This window comes from Pan paniscus, chromosome 10 (assembly GCF_029289425.2).
Source record: "Pan paniscus chromosome 10, NHGRI_mPanPan1-v2.0_pri, whole genome shotgun sequence".
NCBI lineage: Eukaryota > Metazoa > Chordata > Mammalia > Primates > Hominidae > Pan > Pan paniscus.
Genome location: NC_073259.2, coordinates 117588026 through 117605310, shown reverse-complemented (window position 1 = coordinate 117605310; position 17285 = coordinate 117588026). Strand labels below are relative to the sequence as shown.

At 51.1% G+C, this 17285-nt stretch overlaps 1 protein-coding gene across 6 annotated transcripts in view; it reads right to left on the bottom strand.

Annotated features, from left to right (window-relative positions):
• Window positions 1-1602: 1602 nt before the first annotated feature.
• UBE3B (ubiquitin protein ligase E3B) overlaps window positions 1603-17285 on the bottom strand; it is a 59325-nt gene continuing 43642 nt past the window's right edge. For 4 of the 6 annotated variants that reach the window (XM_034934428.2, XM_034934430.3, XM_034934429.2 and 1 more), the window contains 9 exons: window positions 17000-17176; window positions 16773-16883; window positions 14210-14347; window positions 13823-13888; window positions 11908-11966; window positions 8250-8432; window positions 7664-7775; window positions 4765-4857; window positions 1603-3714 (listed from right to left, as the gene is read on the bottom strand). In XM_034934428.2, coding sequence (XP_034790319.1) covers window positions 3523-3714; window positions 4765-4857; window positions 7664-7775; window positions 8250-8432; window positions 11908-11966; window positions 13823-13888; window positions 14210-14347; window positions 16773-16883; window positions 17000-17176 — 1131 coding nt within the window. In that variant the 3' untranslated portion in view covers window positions 1603-3522. Of the gene's footprint in view, window positions 4858-7663; window positions 7776-8248; window positions 8433-10355; window positions 10433-11907; window positions 11967-13822; window positions 13889-14209; window positions 14348-16772; window positions 16884-16999; window positions 17177-17285 lie in introns of those variants that run through there. The other 2 variants (XM_063593631.1, XM_063593632.1) reach the window with 2 other exon arrangements.

Here is a 17285-nt window from a genome sequence, read left to right as displayed (position 1 = left end):
CAGGAGATAAGCCTGAGGCCTAAGGGGGTCCTGGATTTACTCGCCAAGCTTGGCGAGAACCCAGCTGTCCAGACCCTATGGCTTTCAGCAGTGCCTTGTCTGCTAACAGGCTCTGCTGCTGTCAGAAGAGTGGAGGCCAGCGCTTCTCAAACTCTGTTCCAGCTAATTATTCTTAGGCACTTGCAAGTTCTGTCAGCATATTACAATTACATTTCCATTTAAATAATTTTAAAAACTCACTTATTTTTCCTGGTTATAAAGACATCCTTTCTCTTTGTAGTGATAACTTGTAAGTAAAAGCCAGAATGTTGGCCGGGCGCGGTGGCTCACGCCTGTAATCCCAGCACTTTGGGAGGCCGAGGCGGGCGGATCATGAGGTCAGATCAAGACCATCCTGGCTAACACAGTGAAACCCTGTCTCTCCTAAAAATACAAAAAATTAGCCAGGCAAGGTGGCGGGCACCTGTAGTCCCAGCTATGTGGGAGACTGCGGCAGGAGAATGGTGTGAACCTGGGAGACGGAGCCTGCAGTGAGCTGAGATCGCGCCACTGCACTCCAACCTGGGCGACAGCGAGACTCCATCTCAAAAAAACAAAACAAAAGCCAGAATGTCACAGAATAAAGCTTTAGTTTTAGGTGGGTGTGCCTCACACTGGAGGCTGGCGATGTGTGTTTTGGGGAGGCAGGTGGTTACACTGTTTTTTCTTTTAGTTACATGAACGCTCCTTGTGAGGACGCCTGCATGCATGAATTCTTCTTGGGTGTTGAGACATCTGACTTCCAGAGAGGCCACAAGCCTCTCCAGGGTTCTTTCCTGACTGGATCCTAACAAGCCAAGTTTGTGCTCTGATCCTCAGGGGCTTCCCAGGCCAGGGGAGCAGCGAGAAGCCACTGGGACATCAGAGCTGCCGAGGGTCAGGACAGAAGCACCAAGGCGGGGCAAACACCTGGCAGGTCTGACCTGGGCTCCTGGTGCCGAGGAAACCTGCTGGGGAATGCAGTGAGAAGGGCTGCGTGTCCTGTGGGGAGACAGCAAGTGCAATCCTCACTAAGGGAACAACGCCTGGCACACCCAGAAGTAGCTGTAAAATTTCACTCCAGACACTTATCTGGGTTTGTTCAACATCCGTTGATCACTTTTGAAAGTTACTACTGGCTGGGCATGGTGGCTCATGCCGGTAATCTTAGCACTTTGGGAGGCCAAGGTGGGCGGATCACTTGAGCCCCTGAGTTCGCGACTGGTCTGGGTGACATGGCAAAACCCCATCTCAAAAAAACAAAAAAAGAATATTACTGTGTAAAACATGGACTGCAAAGATATACACCCAACCTATGGTGACAGCTGCCTCTGGGAAGTGGGTGAGAGGGATGGGCCCATAGAGGGTGCTCATCTGAAATGTGTTACTTCTTGAAACACAATTGGAAGCAAATAGGACAGATTGCCAACAACCCTGAACTCTGGCTGGGGAGGCGAGGACATGTGCTCTGCGCCCCTCCACATCTTCCCTCCATTGTGGAAGCCTACATGCTCCCTAAGCCCAGATACCCAAGTGTGAACGGTCCAGGCATATGGCGGAATGAAATGCAGAACGCAGCCATCATATGCTGAAGTACAAATTTAATAAAGCCTTTGATCACATCTCAATCCATAAGTTAGCTACAAAAACAAAAAATCCTACAACTTTTTAGAGCCATCAAGAGCCATCAAGGTGTCAGTGAACACCAGTTACAAAAGGAGATTCAGTGTTTCAGATAGTGCAATATTTCCAGCTGCTGAAAAGAATTTAAATGAAATTACAAACTACCCCTCCTTGTCAAAAATCCACATGAAGTTGATATTGGTGCTTATAAATCACTCTCTCCCAGTCCCTCACTGGTTCCAACCTTCAGGTGATAAAAATTAGGATGGGATCCATCTTCCCTGTGCTGACAGTCTGGGGTCCCCGCATGTATGCACAAACCCGCCCAGCGTGCGCACACACGTTCAGAAGAAATCTTCAAAGGAACCGAGCGTTTGGAGAAAGTGGCAAGTCCACAGAATCAGAGGTTACGAACACACCTTCAATAATATTAATACATTCCTGTCTTTAAATTCCTTGCCATGTTTCCATCAAAGTAGAGCACACACTGTTTTCCAGAAGCCTGGGGGCTCGACCTGGGTGGGACACCAGGATGCAGCTGAAACTCTGAAGGACTGTGGAGACGGGTGGCCCCTGCTTTGCTGCCACTGTGACGGCTCTTGTTGGAAAATGTTTTGCGTCTTTGAGGAGAGCAGTGGAGGGACTGAGCCTTCCTGGCTTCGAATCTGGCATCAACCTTGGTGGTGTAGGTGCAGGAGCATGAGGTGGGAGAGGGTGGGTGGCTGTCAACACAGACCACGAACAGGGCCTCTGCCTCAGTTCCCTGGAGCTAAAGTTCTTACAACAAAGGTAAAGAATGAGGGCAGAGGAACACAATGGGTTGGAAGAGAAATGAAGTTAAAAAAAAAAAAAAAACCCAGAGGGTGTGAGCCTCTGTCAGTGCAACGGGCTTCCGGGTTCCCTGTGCTGAGGAAGGATGGGCAGCAAGACCCAAGTTTCCTGGGATTTTGCAGACTCAGGAGTGAAGCCACCGCCCAGATGGGATGTGTACCTTAGGTTAGTGTTTGTTCCTCATTAGATAACCAGTGAGACAAATAAGCAGGGTCAAAGGCAGCCGTCCTCCGCGGGAGAAGCAGGCTTTGGGTAACAGCCAGCACGTTCTGGAAACGGGGCTGCTGCTAAGGGCCATTGTTTTTCTTCTCCCAAACCAGGATGCCAATGTGAATGCATAGGACGGGAACAGGTCCGGGAAGGCTCCCTGGCAGCTCAGCCCGCTGAGGACGCAGAAAGTGGGAGGGCCGCAGCGTGGAGCGCGTGGCTTCAAGGCAGGAGCAGCGCCTTGGACTCGCGGTGTCCATAGCGTCCCTAGCAGGCGCCTGCGCTTCCCTGGGCAGCAGATGGGCCTGGCTGTCTGGGAAGAGGCGCTGTGGACGGCATGGAGGCAGAAACTTTGTGGGGTGCATAGAGGCTTGGCGAGGCCTTACCTGAGTAAGAGATTTCAGAAACGGAAGGAGAGGATCTCACGCACAGTAGGCTTTGTACACTCAGACCCATGCTGCAAAAACCACTCTAGACTCTTGGAACTCCTGGGACTTGTTCATACACAGCTCACTCAGACGGCTAAGGAAAGACAGACTCCCAAAAGATCAAACTAGCTAAAAGAAGCCCCTCTGCCATTACCAGGAAGAATGGACCCGTGTTGGTGGAATCTGGAGGTTTATTTTCTGCAGCCCTGTGCCTTGGGCATCACCTGGAGATGCTGTGTAGTGCTGTCGTGGGCGTCTAAAGTTCTTGAGGCCACAAGGAGTCTCATGGCTATAGAGAGGGTCTAGGGGCCAACGTCACCTGGCATGTTGGTCACATTCCCAGGGACCACACTGCCTCTGGGAGCTGAAGGTCCCTGGCAGCCCAGGAGCCCTGCAGGCAGGGCTGGGACAGGAGCTAGGAGAGTTCGAAGCCCGTGTTCATGCTGATGGCGTAGCGCAGCTTCTCGCGGAGGACGCTCTTCTTGCTGTAGTTGGGCAGCTTGAGCAGGTTGAAGCAGGTGGAGGAGGTGGGCAGGCGGCCGCCTGGCTCCCGCTTGCGGATGGTGAAGAAGCCCCGGAGGACGCTGCCCAGAGTGTCCCCGGTGTCCTGAAGGCACACATCGTGGCCTTGAATTGGGAAGGGCCTAGTTTGGGAGCCCAGGCAGATGCCAAGGCCAGGGAGCCCAGGGAGGGGATCTGGCCAGTCCCTGGATGCTGGGCAGAGTGCAGGGCGCTGCCCTGGCACCACTACCCAAGGTCAAGCCCCAGACACAAGACGACTGGCTTCCAGAGAAGGAACCCCTTCTCCCTGGGGCCTGCACAGAGAATTCCTGCACTAAGTAAGCTTTTGGAAATGGGGCCTTCCGGTTCACAGCGAATTACTGGTTAACCAATTGTCAAAAAGTAGAATGCTGTAAAAACTGTTAGGTGCCCAAACATTTCTGAATGCACTCCTCCCTCCTCACTGGTGCTGTGGCCGGTGGCAGACCATGACTTGGGCCAACTTTCCCTTAAGCATGGAGGCCGAGGACTGTGTAGCTCCCTGTACAAGGTGGCATCACGGGCTCAAACTGCATCATGAGAGGCAGTTACACCCAGAGGCGGCCACTGGGTTTTTATGGGGAGTAGGACTCTCATTTGAGCACCCACAGTGGGCCAGGCTTGAGACACACAGAGCTCCGTAACCCTGAAGGCTTTCCTTCTCCTTTGGCCAATGAGGAAATGAAGCAGCGAGCCTGGACGTGCACAGCCTGCTGGGGTAGGAGTAGCATTCGAGTCTGCGCCTGTCTGCCTCCTGAGCCCACTCTCTCACTTTCTCCCATGCTGCCTCAGATCTGGAGCCCCGGTGAGGCCAGACGCCACTAAAAACAGCACGTACCCACCCCCACTCCAGGTACCCTTCCCTGAGGAAGGAAAGAGAAAGGGGCTGCCGAGAGAGGGCTGAGTCCGTGGGCAGTCTCTCTGGGGCTGGCTGGTTCTCCTGCCGTGAGAACTGTGGGGCCCTCCTCACTTGGCTCTGAGGGGTCCAGCTGCCTGCCTTGCTGAGATATGGACTAGATAAGGGCCTTGCACAGTGGGCACAGCAGACAACCACCAAGAGGGAAGTCAAGGAACACTGCCCAAGGCTGGCTCTTCCCCACCCACCCCGTGGGGGTACCTGATCGTCCGACACCTCCACGCAGCGGATGGAGAATGGAGGCTTGAGGTAGGCGAATCCCAGGAGCGGGGGTCTGGAGCAGCTGGTCACAAACTGCAACACAAAGCAGGGTCAGTGGGGACGGGGCAGGCTCCTGCTCTTCCAGGACAGGCCCTTGCAGCTGTGTAGCACGTGTCTGCTCTGTCTGTTACCGTGTTGTAACTGCTGTCTAGCCAGCCGTATGGGGTGGCGGGGTGGATCTGGCCCCAAAACTGGCACACGCCGTACATCTCTCTCAAGGGTGCTGCTCTCGGGGACTAAGACACATGAAACCCATACCCAACAGGTGCGACTGGCCACTTGTGAGAGCACGTGTGACTGCAGAGTAGGAACAGCACAAATGCCCAGCCAGGGCACTGGTGAGGCGTCCCCGGGAGGCAGGTCTCCTGTGGGATTGTTAAGAGGAACAGAGCAGCAGCTGACACCCTCCCACAGAGACCACGTGACGAGAACATGGGAGACGGTGAGGGCGAGGCGGAGGCTGGTGGCACCCACTGCACGTGGTGCCAACAGAGGGAGCCCGGGAGACCCGCACTCACTGGCCTTGCACTTGGCATCCTGCCGGCTCCTTATTCATGCAGAGGGGACTGCACAGGTGCAGTCACCTGAGCCCTGGGCCTGCTGATTTAGAGTGGTCTATGTGCTGGGGCCCCGGGGGACCCTGTGCAAGAGACTAATAACCTCTCAGCACACTGACAAAAATGAGGCCCCAGAGCCAGTGAGGCTGCAGAGCAGGCTGAGGTGCCGGCAGCCCAAGTGGGGCCTGTGGGCAGCCAGCCACACTTCCCTGCTACCCCCTGGGAACTCCCGGCGTTCTCCAAGCGGCAGCCCCTGCGTTATTCCCGCAAATGTGCTAGCTCGTGCCTGGAGAGAGGCATCTGACCAGCCTGGAAATCTAAGTGATAAACTTGCACAGGAGTGTCCCAAGAAACCATTCACTTTAACTCAACAGTAGCCAAGAATGTTCTCCCTTCTCTAGGGGATACAGGGGCTTGTCACTTACATCATCAAGCCGTCCTCCAAAACTCAGGGGCAATTTGAGGGTTTGGGTCTGTTATAAATGGTTGTGAGATTCCTGAGACCATCCAAAGACAGTTTATGTGTGTCGGGCATCAAAAAAAGTTTTAAAAAGAGTATTAACAAGATCTATTCCTATTCTAACATGTTTTATTTATAAAAACCATAGCAGCATCAATGCAGGAAGCATTTTTGTGTTTCCACACTGTGATGAGCATTCCCTGAATGCAACCTCATCCAATCACTCTACGGATGCTGTGTGTCGGGGCTGTGGTTAGTCCTTGTTTTAAGAATAAGGGGACAGACACAGAAGTATCTGTGCATCCCAATTTAGGCCGGCTCAGGTCTGCCCGCTGCAAATTCAGGTGGGTGAAAGGAGGGAGGGAAGCTTTCCCGCTCCTGCGAGCGGGGAGGGGCGGAGGACACAGGAAACCCCTGGATGCTCTGCTTGCTTTACATTTAAGAGAAGCGTGGTCGTGGTCACATCCACTCCTGGGCAAGGGTTACATTTCTTCTGCTTGACTCTGGGGCCTGTATGCAGCTGCACAAAAGGGCAGGCACATGGTAAGGAACTGTAGGTTTGGTGACAGGTTATCCAAAGACACAAACACACCTGTTTTGTGGGGCAGCACCTGCACAATGATGAGACACTGGTTTTCCTCTGTAGGAGGGGCCAGCGTGAGCCGTTTTATAGCTCGGCAGAAACTGCTTTGCCCATGAGGCACTTCTGGGAAAACTGAACTGATTCTCCCAGAATCAACTTCTGGAATTCTGTCTGCCTGCCCATCCTAAATCCCCGGAGACCTGTGGGGATGTGGGGCATTTGTGTTATCTGCTGGACTGCGTGAGGGCCTCTTCAACAGGAATAAACTCTCCTCAGAATGACCACCCAGGAGAGAGGAAACCAGCTGTCATTTTAATTGCCAGTGACACTGTCCAGGTTGCCTCAACAGATGAGGCCACATGAGATTGTTCAAGCCCAAACCTCCAAAAGAAAACATTTCAAGGCACTAAATTTACCACCAGAACATGGCAAAATGTTCATTGATATTCTGTCAAGTAGGAAGGCTGGTGGGAAATGATAGGATCCCATTTTTAGAGAAATATACACATATATAACACATACACAGAGAAGCGTGTGTGCCATTCAGCGTCCTAGGAAATACTTACACACTGCTGATGTCAGTAACAAAAAACAATGCAGTGGCATTAGGGGAATATTTTGAACATTTACAACTTTTACAGACACCATAACTGGGGAACCAGTTAACGTCAGCCACTTTATTTGCAAAAATACATCTTGATATCAGCCTAAGCAATTGTGTGTGTTTTATTGGGACACTGTGGGTGTGTATGTGTGTCTTACGCTATTGAGAAAATGGGTATAGAGAGATAGTCCCTGGTGAGTAGGAGTGTAGAGAGTTGACAATTCCATACTGGAGGAACAGCAATTGTTTAATATTTTGCTTATCTGTATTTTCCTAAGGTAAGGTTCCAAGCAGAGGGTCATTTACTTCTATAATGAAAGGAAATAAAGAAAAAAGATGTTATCAAGGCCAGCATAGGTGAAGGGGAGGACGGAGTGCCAAGCACAACAGGTATGCCCACCTGTGCAGGAGGCCTGTCCCTGCAGCCAGGGACACACAGCAGGCTCGGCCGTGCCCCTCAAGCCCCTCTCTGGTTACTGCTTGGCCTACCGGGAGGCCTGCCTGTGGGAGAGGATGTGCTGACTATCTGAGGTCCTCCTGATAATTTCAGTTTCTTCAGCGTAAATTATCACATCAACTGGCCTTCCAGGTTTATGAGAATACATGCATGCATGCATAGGTAATAAATAAAATACCTTCAGAAACATAGCTCTCTCATCCGGTGTGAAGTCGGAGGCCAGAATATCCCAGAGCCAGATGATGACTCTGTGACTTCCATGGAAACCACCGTAGTAGACTGTGTGCTTCCTGAAAGCAATACAGACCTGGGCTCAGCAATGTGCTAGCGTGGGCACTTATGGACAGGCAGGCAGGTCATGCAGACAGCTGGCACGGTCCACTCTGGCAGGCCTGGGGAACACTACTAATTTCTCTTAAAGCCAGAAGTTCATGCCTCAATAACTCTATCTCCCTGGGAAGCTAAAAGGGTGGGGAATTTGAGAGCTGGCCCTGCTGTTCCCAAGCAGAGGCCAACCCCAGATCCTCTGACCCCATCTCCTAGAGCTTCAGAGAACCCCCAGTCCTCAGGCCTGCTTCCACTTCTTAATCTCTAGGCAGACAAGTGGTCAAGCTTTTAATCCAAAGCAGTCTAGCCAGTCCAGGGAGGAGAAGGAGTTCTGGAGACAGGCTCCTAAAACAACTCTCTAAAAGGAACCCAGCGAGGGAGCAGCTGGCTTTCTGGGAGGCCAAGGAATTTCACCCTTCCCCCCACCCGCCTCTTACTTTAAATCTTCCAGATCAATCTCAGCATTGTCGCCAGAGATGAGACGCTGCAGTTCAGGAGTTGAGAACATTCGGATCCACTCGGGTTTGATAATGGAACGGAATCCGCTAATGAGGGCAGCTGTTTGGTTTTTTATTTGAGTGTGCATTCGAAAATGTGCCATCAGATGGATGTAGCTAATTCTGTTGCCAACAAGGAAGAGATAACAATGACAATTAACAGGACGGGGCAGGCTGTCACTAATGGGCTGAAAGACAGTCTAGTCATTTCTGAACCATTTTACAAAAAACACAAATAGTACCAGAGTGTTTCATCAGAACAATGACAATGGCGACAATGACGACAGCACTCACGAACTGCACACCATACGCCACTGTGAACCCATCAAGCCTTTGAGGGCACTGCATCATTCACTCCTCCCCAAAACCCATAGGTCACACCTCGGGGTAAGCCCCCACTATGTCGGGAATCACAAGGAGACATTCCCCAGGTAAGAAGGGGGCCCTTCTTAGTACAAAGGGTGCTTTTTGGACTTTCATTTAATCTCATTCTTCTGGACATAAATCAATTAAGATACCATTCAGTCCTCTAATAAGTTTTAAAATAGAAAAAAATTGTTTCATGTCAAAACTTTAATCAAAACCTTGCTAATCTGGATCAACAGTCTAATGCTATGGCAAGGCGGACCTGCAGATGCTTTAAACACGCAGCTGGGCTAGGAGTGGACTCAACTGGGAAGTCAGAGCAACTTACAATGGTTCCAAGCAGAGGGTCTCTGGGTCTGCTCTGATGAACACAGTGCCCTCAACTACAACTGCATAAAGCATATAATCCTCTCAACAGGTTACATACATTCCAACAGGCTTGCTAGCATCGCTAATTTCTTTTTTCTTTTTATTTATTGATGTTTTGAGACAGAGTCTCACTCCGTCACCCAGGCTGGAGTGCAGTGGTGCGATCTCGGCTCACTGCGACCTCTGACTCCCGGGTTCAAGCGATTCTCCTGCCTCAGCCTCCCAAGTAGCTGGGACTACAGGCATGCACCACCACACCCAGTTAATTTTTTTGTATTTCTAGTAGAGATGGGGTTCACCATATTGGACCAGTCTGGTCTCAAACTCCTGACCTCAGGTGATCTGCCCGTCTCGGCCTCCCAAAGTGCTGGGATTACAGATGTGAGCCACCACGCCTGGCCTTTTCTTTTTCTTTTCTTTTTTTTTTTTGAGATGGAGTTTCATTCTTGTCGCCCATGCTGGAGTGCAATGGCGCGACTCGGCTCACTGCAACCTCTGCCTCCTGGGTTCAAGTGATTTTCCTGCCTCAGTCTCCTGAGCTGACATTACAGCGCCTGCCACCATGCCCAGCTAATTTTTGTATTTTTAGTAGAGATGGAGTTTCACCATGTTGACTAGGCTGGTCTTCAACTCCTGATCTCAGGTGATCCACCTGCCTTGGCCTCCCAAAGTGCTGGGATTACAGGTGTGAGCCAACGCACCCAGCCTTGCATCACTGATTTCTTAGCAAAGAACTTGAGCCCGGCCCACGTACGACTCTCACCAATTCCAAATCAGTAGAGTCCAAATAAATGTTTTACAATGCTAAAGCTTTAGTAATCTCAAAAATACCCCTGTTTAAAAAAATTTTCCAGCAGCAAACCTGTACATTAATACATACAAATATGATTTTCCTATCATTGCTCCTCCTTCCAGGTATACTTTGAAGCAGGTGACGAGTACTGCTCCACTTTACTGAGAAAGGGGGAGAGGAAGGGAGGAGGTGAGAGGGAGGGAAGGAGAGAGGGAGATACGAGAGAAGAGAGTATGGGAAACATCCAACACTCATAAAGTGCAAGATCAAGTATCACCCCTAAAGAGGGAGAAACTGGCACTGCTAGGCCTTTTGAGTTAGTATGCAGAACTGAGTATCCTTACCCTGACCTGAGGCTTTATGCTATAAATGCTAAGAATCTGTGAAACAAGTTTCCACATAAGAGGTTTCCCAGCAGGACAGGACTCTCCCTCCAGCACAGCCTGCTCCCACCTACCTCCTCTGGGCGCTCTACTTAGCAGCCAGTGTCTATGTGGGGAGAGTGAGTGACTACCTACCGTCACCCCCAAGCTGCAACACCTGGCAATGCGTGTCCTCTCAGGGGGTGGCAGGATCCATGTGACACGTCACCCATCTGAGGATGGTAAACATCACTGCTGTCATTTAAGCCCTCCTCTGAGCCTGACACCCAGGAAGGTATTTTATACACATTGCCCTACAAGCACCCCCCTAAAGGAATGGCTACAGGTTACATGGCAGGCAGGGGCAGGACTTACCATGCTCTCTCTCTGGCCCTGGCTGGGCCCTCTCTACTCTTCCAGGCAGTCCCTCCCAATCTGCACTTTGTTCCTTCTAAGTTTTCAAACTAATGCCCTGTGGCCAAGGAGCAAGGCCAGTGTATTTCAATCATTATGAAAACAGGGTCTGTTCTCCTGACGTTTCTGACAGTCTAAATAAAAAAGTCCCAAGCTTGCAGACTGACTGAACCACCTGATCCGAGAGGAACATGATGCTTGGGAACACTGGACTGTGACGTGCATCTGATTCAAATGACTCACCAGGTGGGACTGAGCCCTCACTTGTCACTAAAGAGACTGATGCTCCAATTAACAGTTCAAATGCTCAACTGAGCCTGGCGGCGGGAGATTGATAAACTGACAAGGGGGCCAATGTCTGCTTCTCATGCCAGGCTCCACTGTTTTAATTAGGTGACAATAGGGCCGAGTGGAGACCATGCACTGAGAGGTTTTGCTTCTAGGGACCAAAAAGGATGACATTTATGATAGATTCTGCAGACCCCTTTATCTGTGACAATAGTTGCTGGGCCTCAGAGTCTCTCCAATTCCCATGTCTAAGGACCTCCGTCTGTGGCATTTGAATTCATCACGGTGTCTTCTCAAGAACACTGTTTTATACAACTGCCACGTGCTATCATCCAAAATGATCTGCCCCTCCCCGCCAAGGTGTCTTTCCACCTCTGTGCCCTCTGGGTTCAGGACAGTGTGCTGAATGGCTCAGAATCCATCTGTCAGCATCTAGGGCCGTTATTAAACTCCTAAGAACACCGTGGCCTGGGTGCCTCTGACCTTAGAAGTGCTACTGCAAAAAATAAATGGTCAATTCTTATTTTGCAAATCAATTTTTTTTTTTTTTTTGAGACGGAGTCTCACTCTGTCGCCCAGGCTGGAGTGTGCTGGTGCGATCTTGGCTCACTGCAACCTCCACCTCCCAGGTTCAAGCGATTCTCCTGCCTCAGCCTCCTGAGTAGCTGGGATTACAGGCATGAGCCACCATGCCCAGCTAATTTTTGTATTTTCAGTAGAGACGGGGTTTCACCATGTTGATCAGGCTGGTCTCGAACTCCTGACCTCGTGATCCACCCGCCTCGGCCTAACAAAGTGCTGGGATTATAGGCATGAGCCACTGTGCCCGGCCGCAAATTGAATTTAATACAATTCTGGCCTATGAACTGTAACCAGTAAATTCCATTATGATATTTATGGCCTCTTTCTACTTCAATCTATCTTAATAAATTCTCAACATAAGCGCAGAGAGTCAGAATGAAGTCTTTTCAAGTGGTGACCTTAAAAACCTAATTGCTATACTCACTTATTTTCATTTGTAACAGGAATGGTCTTCCCTCCAGGAATCAGTTCATGGCAAACAAGCTGGGGGAGAAGATGGGAGTAATTAATAGGGAGGACTCTAATGGGGAAATAAAGCTTCCCGGAGATGAGAGGGCCCAGCACAAACATCCATGATAATGATGGAATTAAGATGGCACATGCTTGGGAACCATCCTTTCTCATAAAAAGTCAAGGCTGAAATATCAACAAGCAGACCCTGCATGATCAATACAAAAGGTTTTTTTCTCACCCAATCCTTGTTCAAACATTTGTATTAAGACTTCGGGATGTCATGGAGGGGAATGTGTTGGCATTTCAGAGCAGAGTAGGACGGTTAAATAAACACTGGTACATCCATACCCTGGAATACTGTGCAGGTACTAAACAATATGATGAAAATGTGCGTTTACTAAAAAGGTGAAAAAAGGCCACTGATGTAACAATATGCACAGAATGGCATCATTTCTGGAAAGGGAGACTCGGGAAAGAGTCTCAAAGGACGCAGGTAACACACTATCACGGGCACCCTGTGGGCACTGGCATTACGGGCAGCTTGCGTTTTCATCTTTTGCTCATATTAGAGCTAATTTTTTTTGTTAGAAGTTTCATTATCTTTTCATCTTTTGCTCATATTAGAGCTAATTTTTTTTTTTGTTAGAAGTTTCATTATCTTTATAGTCGGGAGAAAAATTATGTCAGGATAAAGCCTCAACATCTGATTATAGATTTATTTTAAACTCTGTAAAATCAACTGCTTCTTTCAACTTCAAGAACACTTCCGTGGATCACCTAAAAATCAAAGGACATATCATTTGAAGCCAATTTTAATAGAAATTCTGTGAAGATTCTATAACCCTACAGCTCTAGAAAGGAACACACTGATCCCAGTCCCACTGCTGTCAGCATCTCAGGTGGCACCAGTGGGTTTTAAAGCTGAAAGGGCCCTTAAGAATCAGCCAGCCTGAGGTTTCCCCTGATTCCAGGAACACCCTGCCCGTGAGCTATTCTGTAGAGAACGATCCTGTGAGACAGCATTCTTTCCTTCCTTCAAAGAAGAGTTCTGTGTCCCAGGATTTAGGGAAGCTTGAGATTAACTCAGCTCCACTTTGGTTTCCTCCTTACAGGCTTCTCAGAGCCTTCACGTGCCAGCCTGCCCAGGGGCCTTTCAGGAGGACAGGCCACGCAGGGCTCCCAGCGGTGCTTACAGACTGGGCCCATCCAGGACTCGCATCTGGCAAATGGATATGGAAAGTGTGGCTCAGGGAGACTGGGGGTTCTGAGGTGCCCAAGCGCGAGTCTAATAAGTCGGCTCTGCATTAAGAAGCTCATGGCGTGGTTTCTCCTGAGCGGCCCTTGGACCTGCACTCCCAGAGCCTCATGCAGGGACCTCCACCAGGACACAGTCAAAGGGGGCGGAGGCTGCTACAGAGAAAAGCCAGAAGGAACCGTGGGAGGAGACGTGCTGCGGCCCTGAGACCAGGGTCTCTGCTCCCTGCTCTGCTCTGTATGCTGAGAATGAACAAGGACAGGCTTCTGCTTGAGCTTGAGGCGCTTCTCAGGTGGCATCTTCCCCTTCTCTAAGACATAATCCTCCATTTGTAACGGCTAATCCTCACCATGGTAACGAAAAGCCATGTTACAAATGGGGAATTACCCTAAAATGCGATATAAGAAAGCAGGGTCTCTGCGGGAAGCTTCAAAGGCCAGGTCAACTGGGAAGGAAAGGAGGGGGCCCTCCCTCCTGGCAAGAGGGGAGGAGGATGGGCGAGGGGTGGGGAGGACAAGGGACCAGACAGAGCCTCAGCTTGGGGCTCTTTCTGAGGAAAACAAATAACACGGCAGGTCTCAGGAGCCCATGGGGGCAGTGGAAAGGGAGCTCAGCCAAAGGGTGGACCTACCTGACCCATGACGTCCTCGTCGTAAGACAGCGTCAGGCCCAGGTCAGCGATGTCCCCATCATAGCGCTAATGTAACAGAGAAGGGGAAAGTGTTAGGGCCATGGAGCACTATGTGCTTAGAGGTTTAACCCTCCCTTGAGGCGCTGCTTTGGTGCTGGGAACACCCATGGCTGCTGAACAGCTTGACGCAAAGAAAGTCATTTGTGACTTTGAGGAAGGAGGTTGTGAGGATCAGCCCCGAGTGGGACTGCCCACAGGGGGATGTGAGGGGCCTGCAGCAGCTACAGCAACAGCAATAAGAGAGGACAGGCCATCTCCTTCTGGGACTTCGCAAGCTGTGAGTTCACACCAGTGCTCGGCTTAGCTCACCCACCATTCCATGCTCACCTTGATGGAGGTGAGGTTTTTATAGAACTCGGAGTCCAGAGAAGGCAGTTCATCCACCGAGCTATAGAAGACGCTGTGGTGGTGCCCAAGCAGTTGGCTCAGGAAGAAGGATGCAAATGGCACGTCCACCACAATTCCCTGGGAGAGCAGAGAAGCAGAGCTGTCCATCAGCCAGGATTCTGATGCAGTGTTTGGATCGGGGTGGCTCAGGGTGCAGACATGGCCCAGGGGTGCCATCGGCATTTCCAGGCCCCTCCTAAGTTTCCAATCCGGAGGGCAGTATCTCCCCATCCTCTACCAAATACAACTGAGTGCCTCCTGGGGACAGCGCAGTGGTCAGGATACATGGTTTGGAGCTACAGTGCTCAGGGATTAAATCCTAGCTGGGCTGCTGCCAAGCCAGGGGCCCTCAGCTGTCTCACCTGTCAGTGGGGGGCAGCACCAGCCTCTCAGTTAAGAGGATGGAACGTGCACAGTACCAGCACCCCCAAGCTCTCAGGGCAGCCATGGCATTGGCAGGGGCCAGAGGAGCACAGAGGATAAGCTCTCCCCCAAAGGCAGAGTTGGGGAGCTTCCGGGAGGAAAAGCCAGCTAAGTGAGGCCTAAAGGAGCCAGCCAGGCACTGGTACGAGGCCCCAGGCATACTCCAGGGATGGAGGGCACGGAAGCAATGGAAGCTATGTCCAATGAGGATGCAGGGCCAGGTCAGGGAGGGCCCGTAAGCCTCGCTGCAGGCTGGATTCTGTCCAGAGGGCTCTGAGCAGGGAAGGGACAGAGCTGCACTTTTATGTGGGGAATGGGCTGGCGAGAGGAAGACAGGAGGCAGACACAGCCAGACGGCTGTGGCATGCTGCCAGGGGAAAACGCCGACAGACTGTGCCAGGGTAGCGGCAGGAGGGTGGAGAGAGACATGTGGACTGGAGAGGCTGAGAGGGGACAGTCACTCGGACTTGATGACGCCTGTCAGAGGACCGTAAGGGGTAAATGAGTTAATCCATGCCACTCCTCAAGCAGGGCCTAGCAGGTCCCATCTTCTCTCGTCAGCACAATTACTGTCAGAGGTGAGGGAGGGAAAGGACACAGAGGCGAGGCCTGGGAAATGGCATGACATTCAGAGAAGCCAGGAGGCCATGCTTTCCAGGTGGCCCGGGCTCTTCTGAGTGTCATCACAGCAACGTGTTTAAAGGAAAACATATGCCATGTGCTCGGGTGGGTCCTAATGGGATTTTTAACTTTTTCAATGGAAATCAACTGAGAAATTGTTTCTATTATGCAGATGAGGAAACAGAGGCACAGAGAATGGGCCCAGGACCCAAATCACTGGAGGGCACAAGGAAGACTGGATGGTGTTTGGGCAGGGGCTCAGATAGGCCACCTGATTCCATCATGGCCAGGGACTGAGGCCCGTGCACATAGACTATTTCCAGACAGAGAGAACAATGGATTATTCGAGAGTGAAAGGAGTTTGGCCCTGAGACCTCCCTCTCAGCTTGGCCCAGCTGCTGGCTCTTTCTGTTTGGAAAGCATCTGGCTTCTCCAGGTTCCTGGGGTATGCGAGGAGTGCTGCCCAGGTGGCTCGCTTCCTCCGTGCTTGAGCCAGAAGCTCAGCAGAGCCTGAGACCCAGGCAAGGTCCCTGCAGCTCTGGAGCCCACTGCGAAGGCCACACAGACTGGCTGGGCTTGTGCTGCAGCTTTCCTTCCTCCTGGGAAACAGGACTCTCCCCAGGAACAGGCGGTGACTTCCCACTCAAGGTGGTCCCACCTTGGCTTTCAATGGACGGGGTTTCAATGGACAGGAGCTGTGTGGGCCACATCACCCTGACCCCATCAGGCCACAGAGCGGAAACCCAGACTCACTTCCTCTTAGTAAGGTGAGGATGACTGCTCCGATCCACCTGGTGTGAGCAGCTGCTGGGCACCGTAGGAGGCCCTCCTCACTTACCATTAACGGCAACCCAGGAATGTGGCTTTTCTTATCTCCACTCTACTGATGCGAGAACATGGCTTAAAAACTAAAGAAACTTGAAGGCACATGGTCACACGGCTGACTAGGAACAGCTGGTCCTGTCCTGTTGCCATCGCTGGGAAGCACTCCCTCAAACAACACAAGATTTTAAAACTATCAAACTCCACAAAATGCTGCCCTCCTACAACGGGGACCCAGCCTCCGTGTGGCCATCTGGCTCTGCACATCACTCCTCATGCCTCAGGAAAGAAGAGGGCTGGCCTTAGGACTTGGGCCGGCCTGGGTTCAAATTCCACCTCTACCACTTAACTAGCAACGAAACTCTGGACAGGTGACTCCTCAAAGCTTCAGGTCTCCCATCCTTAAATAGCCAGGACAGTGGCAGCCCCGTCACAGGGCTGTCGATGGGATGAGATGAGATGCCACAGGCAAAGTACCTAGCACTGGTGTACAACAAACCTTGGTTCCTGCCCCTGTCCTCGCTTGTATCCTAGTGACAGTTTACATGGCCAAGCCTGATCACATATGTGTATGTGAAGAAGCCCATGGTACCGTTAACATTTTATTTTACATTTCTCTGTTTCTTAACGTTCCTACCTCATACACAGCCTTCCCCAGCATCTTCCCCACAAACTCGAAGAGCTGCAGGTAATTCTCATGGATGTAGGATGTGGGTGAGGGGTACAGCCTCTCATCCCCACTGGTTGTCTGCAAGGCAAAAAGACGGGGAGAGGCAGAGGTCAAGTGCCTTGCAAGGAGCAAGCCCAGCTCTTCACTTCTTGAATCTGGCTGCTGTCAGCCCTGCTGTCGCTCCCCTTAAATACCTTGAACAGATTGAGTGCTGGGTCAAAAACTCTCTTGATGATCTCTTCCAAGAACTCCTTAAAAACACCATCTTGATCAATCCCTGCTTCGTCCACCCCGAGGTCATTGACAAACTTCACACGGATGACCCCCTTCATGGCGTGCTGGGAGAGCTGCCTAAGCTGCTCGTAGCCGTCCTGCCAAGAGCAGAATTACAGCCCATTAGGAAGCCCAAAGCCTTATGCACACAATTCGGGGTTCCCTCTCCTCTGTGCGAAGCTCTCCCAGCATCATTACCAAATGTGC